Source organism: Hydra vulgaris, chromosome 01, assembly GCF_038396675.1.
Source record: "Hydra vulgaris chromosome 01, alternate assembly HydraT2T_AEP".
Taxonomy (NCBI): Eukaryota; Metazoa; Cnidaria; class Hydrozoa; order Anthoathecata; family Hydridae; genus Hydra; species Hydra vulgaris.
In genome coordinates this window covers 71,993,957-71,998,882 of record NC_088920.1, presented here as the reverse complement: position 1 = coordinate 71,998,882, position 4,926 = coordinate 71,993,957, and the positions used below count along the sequence as shown (strand labels likewise).

Here is a 4,926-nt window from a genome sequence, read left to right as displayed (position 1 = left end):
GGGTTTTTTACATAGATATCAATATTTAAAAAAAGAGCATTAAACAATGCTTATTGAACTGATAAATATCTTTCGCAAGTAAATAATCTCCATAGAAACAAAAAGTGTTTAGGGTTTTACTATTGTGTCGTTACGTTTGAATTTTATTTATATTCAGCTGTTTCTTGAGTAAACAACCTAGTACACGAAAAATGAAAGATTTTGTTCACTGATGCCTTAATACTGTGTATTTCTCATTTTTTTTTATTTTTTGGTATTTTTATTTTGTTATTTATCATTTACCATCTAAATAACTATAGAATAACTTAAAAAAAAAGAAAAAAAAAGAGCGATGAAGAGGAAAGAAAGAAACAAGGAAGAAAGAGAGGGGGGTAGAGAGAGGGATAGAGAGAGAGGAAGAAAGAGAGAGGAATAGAGAACAAAGTGAAAAGAGTGTAAAAAGAGAGAAACTTAGTTATAAATGTTTTAATTTAATTAAGACGAAACGAAAACCAATTGCTAAGACTAAAATATAAATAATTTATTAGTTTGGAGATCTTTAGTTATCTTTCTTTTCTTTATTTGTTTACTTAGAGATTGAAAAGTAATTATTAGTTAAGTTAATAACGAATAAAGCGAGCTTATAAATTTTTTTGATAAGGATTTATTTTCGTGACAGTATTTTGATATAATTTTGGTTCGTTAATTTAGAAATTCCTTAGGTTTTGGATATATATATATATATATATATATTATATATATATATATATATATATATATATATATATATATATATATATATATATATATATATATATATATATATGTATATAATAAGGTACAATAAACAATTTTAAAAATTTATTATTTTTATATTATTATCATTTAAATCTGCAGCTTTAAACCCTTATCTATCAGCTAAATTCCTAGAGAGAGAAATATTCTTTGTTATTATTATTATTCCTAGAGAGAGAAATATTCTTTATTATTATAGTCTAAAAAGTAGTTTAAGGGTTTATTATAAACATGAATTTTGGATTTTTGCCAGTACTTACATGAAATAATTAAATATAAAAAACAGAGTATACTACTGTTTTTAGTACATAAAAACTTTATTAGTATCAATCTTGGGTCCATAACATTGCAACCCGTCACAAAGATTCCATCTTTAGGTCGCAACTTTTGTAGTGTAACTTTTTTAAGTTGCGGTCTGGTATTTTATTTCCATTTGATATAAAGCGCTAGCTATAGCGTTTTGGTATTTTATTTGCATTTAATAAAAAGCGCTTACTTATAAAGCGATTGCTTGATTTTCTTTTGTAAAGGTTATTTAGAGTAAAACAGGTGCACAATGATCATACAGTTTTTTCGATCGAAATCGAAACGTTAAAATATAAAAAAGAAAATATAATATTTGTATAACAAAAACAACAGCGCAAATCTAATTATACCATCAATTGCAATTTGTTGAAATAATTGAAATCCTAATTTTCAATTTGTTTATCTTTTGCTTTGAAATTTTACGATTGAAAATTCAAAAACTTAACGACAAGTTTTTGAAAGTTTTAACGATTCCTTAAGTTTTTCGAATTTCAGAGTCTTTAAGTTTTTCACTTTAATGTTAAGACGTAAAGTTTAAAGAGCCAAATCTCCAGTAGTTTTAAAACTTGGAGTAAATTTGATTCTTATTTCGATACGTAAATTCCGTTTGTTTAAGCTAGAATATGGAATAAATTTTAGAAATAATTAAAAATTTCGGATTAAAGAATATTAATTTTAATTTCTTCAATCGTAATAAGAAATTTATTTAATGGATTTCGAAGTTACTGTTATATAAAGTTTTACATAAAATAAACTTAAAAATATTTAATTATTTACGTTAAAATATCATTAAATGAAAAGTCGTACAAATAAAAGTCGTTTAAGAAGCTATAAAAACTGCTTTAATTGATATAGAAGAAAAAATGAAACCATAGGTAATTCATAGATTTTTTTCTTAATACTTTATAATATATTATAAAAATCTTCTCAAATACTCAATCTACTATTAAAAATCTATTTAAGCAATCAGAAAAAACCGTCAAAACTTTGAGGCCTCGATTCAAACTGTGTGGCTAGAATAAAAATAAATTTTTACGAACAAGAAATTTTCTGAGTAAATACCAAGCTAATTTTTTAAGATCTACTTTTGTTTGATTATTTTTTCTATTATTAACACAAATTTAAATTTACTTAATGAAATGAATTTGTCCAAATGCTTCAACATTTGGACAAATTTGGAAAAAACGAGGAAACTAGTTGCATGCGTGTTTTATACATTAGTAAAAAGGAGTCTATACTAAATGCCATTAAAGCAGTGGAAGAACAGTATCAACAAAAAAAAATTAATTAAAAATAATAAATTAGGTGATTTGTAACTCTTAACAAATGGTTAGTTACCTAAAGGGAACAGTGTCAAATCTGTCAGTTATTTTTAACTGATGTTTAACATGTCTGATTTAGGTAGCAATGACATAAATTATTATCATGATTTAAAAGTTTTCAGTTTTTATAAAAATTAGCTTTAAAAAATGAATGAGCCAAACATGTAATCATGTTGTTGCAGCAATGATTACTACTGAAGTTGTTACTGTAGGAATGGGTTTAACAAATCTTGCTTGGACAGTTAGATCAAATGTCTTGTACAAGTTGTTGTTACATGGCACCATATACATAATACATTTTTTTTTTTTTTTTTTTTTTTAAATTAAGGTTTTACAATAAATTGTGTAGGCATAAACTGCCTGTCAACCTAATTATATAATACTTGACAATTACAGAGTTTGTATAACTAATAGAAAATGAAATGTGGATTAGTCGTAGAGAAGCCATTCATTTTTTAGATGATTGTCTAGAAGCAGTTTAAACGTTTTTAGAGATAACACTGATACAATGTGATTAGGAAGAGAGTTCCATTTATTTATTATTCTTAGAGAAAAAAATATTCATACGTAAATTTAATCGCGAAGAAAAAAAAGACTTCTATCACTATTGTTGTTTTTGCACCATTTGTAAACGTTGATTAGGTCTGCACGAAATAGCCTGTATTTTACAGTTGTCATATTTAACGCCAACAATCTTTGTTCATACGGTAGATCCTGTAATCCATTGATTCGTTTCGAACCTCTTCTTAACACATTTTCTAGTTGCCGTTTGTCTTTGAGAAGTCCAGGGTTACAGATTGATCCACAGTATTCTAGGTGAGGGCGGACTAGTGCTGAAAATAGTTTTTTGAAGGATAATAAGTCTGGATATGATTTAAATGTTCTTTTTATTATTCCTATTATTTGTGTGGCTTTGTTGACTTGAATAGTTGTGTGTTTGGAAAATAATAAGTTCGAATCTATGTGAACACCTAAATCTCGTTCGCAATTTGTCGTTTTAATGTTTACTCTTATATTTTTTTCTGGATCATGCATATTATAAGTATGGGATTTGTTGTTGTTTCCTAAGTGCATTACAGAACATTTATCAATGTTAAATTTCATTCCCCATTTTTGAGACCATGTAACAAGAGCGTCGATGTCAATTTGTAATTCTTGGGCAGATTGAGTATTTTCAATAGAACGGAAGATTTTGGTATCGTCAGCAAAAAGAGCAGCTTTTGATTTGATTACTTCAGGGATATCGTTGACATATATAATAAAAAGTAAAGCTGAAAGGACGGAGCCTTGGGGAACTCCACTTTTAACGGGTACCCAGTTTGAAAATTTCCATTAACAACAACTCTTTGTCTACGGTTTTTCAAAAAGTTTTTAATCCAATATAATATTGATCCATTTATACCATAAGCTTTAAGTTTAGAAATAAGAAATTTATGTGGAACTTTGTCAAAGGCTTTTTCAAAATCGAGATAAATGTTGTTGATGGGAATATTATTTTCAAGTGATGACGTCCAATAATTAATTACAGTTAAAAGGTTAGTTAAGCAGGAATGATCTGGACGAAATCCATATTGGTGTGGACTTAATAAGTTATTTTTAATCAGGTGTGTCATAATATGATTTTTTATAATTTTTTCAAAGATTTTTATTAAAGTACAAGTTATACTGATAGGTCTATAATTAAGTGCTTTTGATCTGTCTCCTTTTTTGAATATGGGTGTAATTGTGGCGTCTTTCCATATTTGGGGTATTGATCCACTCTCAAGTACTTTATTAAAAATAGTAGATAGATGTTTAGACATTTGAAAGCAAGTTTTCTTAAAGATTATTGAGTGTAATGCATCAGGGCCTGGTGATTTAGATGAGTTTAGACTTTTGAGGTATGTTTCGATATTTTCCGGACTTAGATCAATACTGTTTGTTAGTGGATTTACATTTTTATATGTTAGGTTAAATGGTGGTGTTGCTGTTATTTTTTTGTTTGAAAAAGTATCAGCATAAAAAATATTGAAAAGATGAGCTTTATCTAGATCAGTAGTTGCAACAATATTATTGTATTGGATGTCAGGGAATGCTTCTTTGTTTTTTCTTTTTGATTTGACATACGAGTAAAATGCTTTTGGATTTTGGTCTATGTCTCTTGCCAGTTTTTTTTCAAATTCAATAGTTGCTTTTCTGCACGCTGCTTTTGCTTTGTTTCGTGAAATGCGGTACTCATTATATGTTTCTTCATTTCTGTTCAATATATATTGACGATATTTCTCTCGTTTAAATACTCCATAGTTGGTCTGAGTTGGATGTTTGACAGAGTTTAATATTTGCAAGGTCTTCATTAATTTTGTCATTGTTCCCTTTTGTGTATAAATGCTTTGTATGGTATTGTGGTATATTTATAATAGATTCAATCGATACAGTAAAGTAGAGTAGTTGATGATGACTTTTGCCAATGGGTGCTAGATGAGTTAAAAAGGAAATCATGTTTTCATCAGAAGTAAATAAGAGGTCAATTGTAGAAGTACTTTGA

General features: G+C 27.4%; 1 protein-coding gene across 1 annotated transcript; it reads right to left on the bottom strand.

Moving 5' to 3' along the window:
* Positions 1-2,975: 2,975 nt before the first annotated feature.
* On the bottom strand, positions 2,976-3,437 carry LOC136074698 (uncharacterized). Its single transcript, XM_065787039.1, has one exon. It carries the CDS (start codon positions 3,435-3,437, stop codon positions 2,976-2,978), a length of 462 nt encoding a protein of 153 aa, XP_065643111.1.
* Between the last annotated feature and the right edge of the window lie 1,489 nt (positions 3,438-4,926).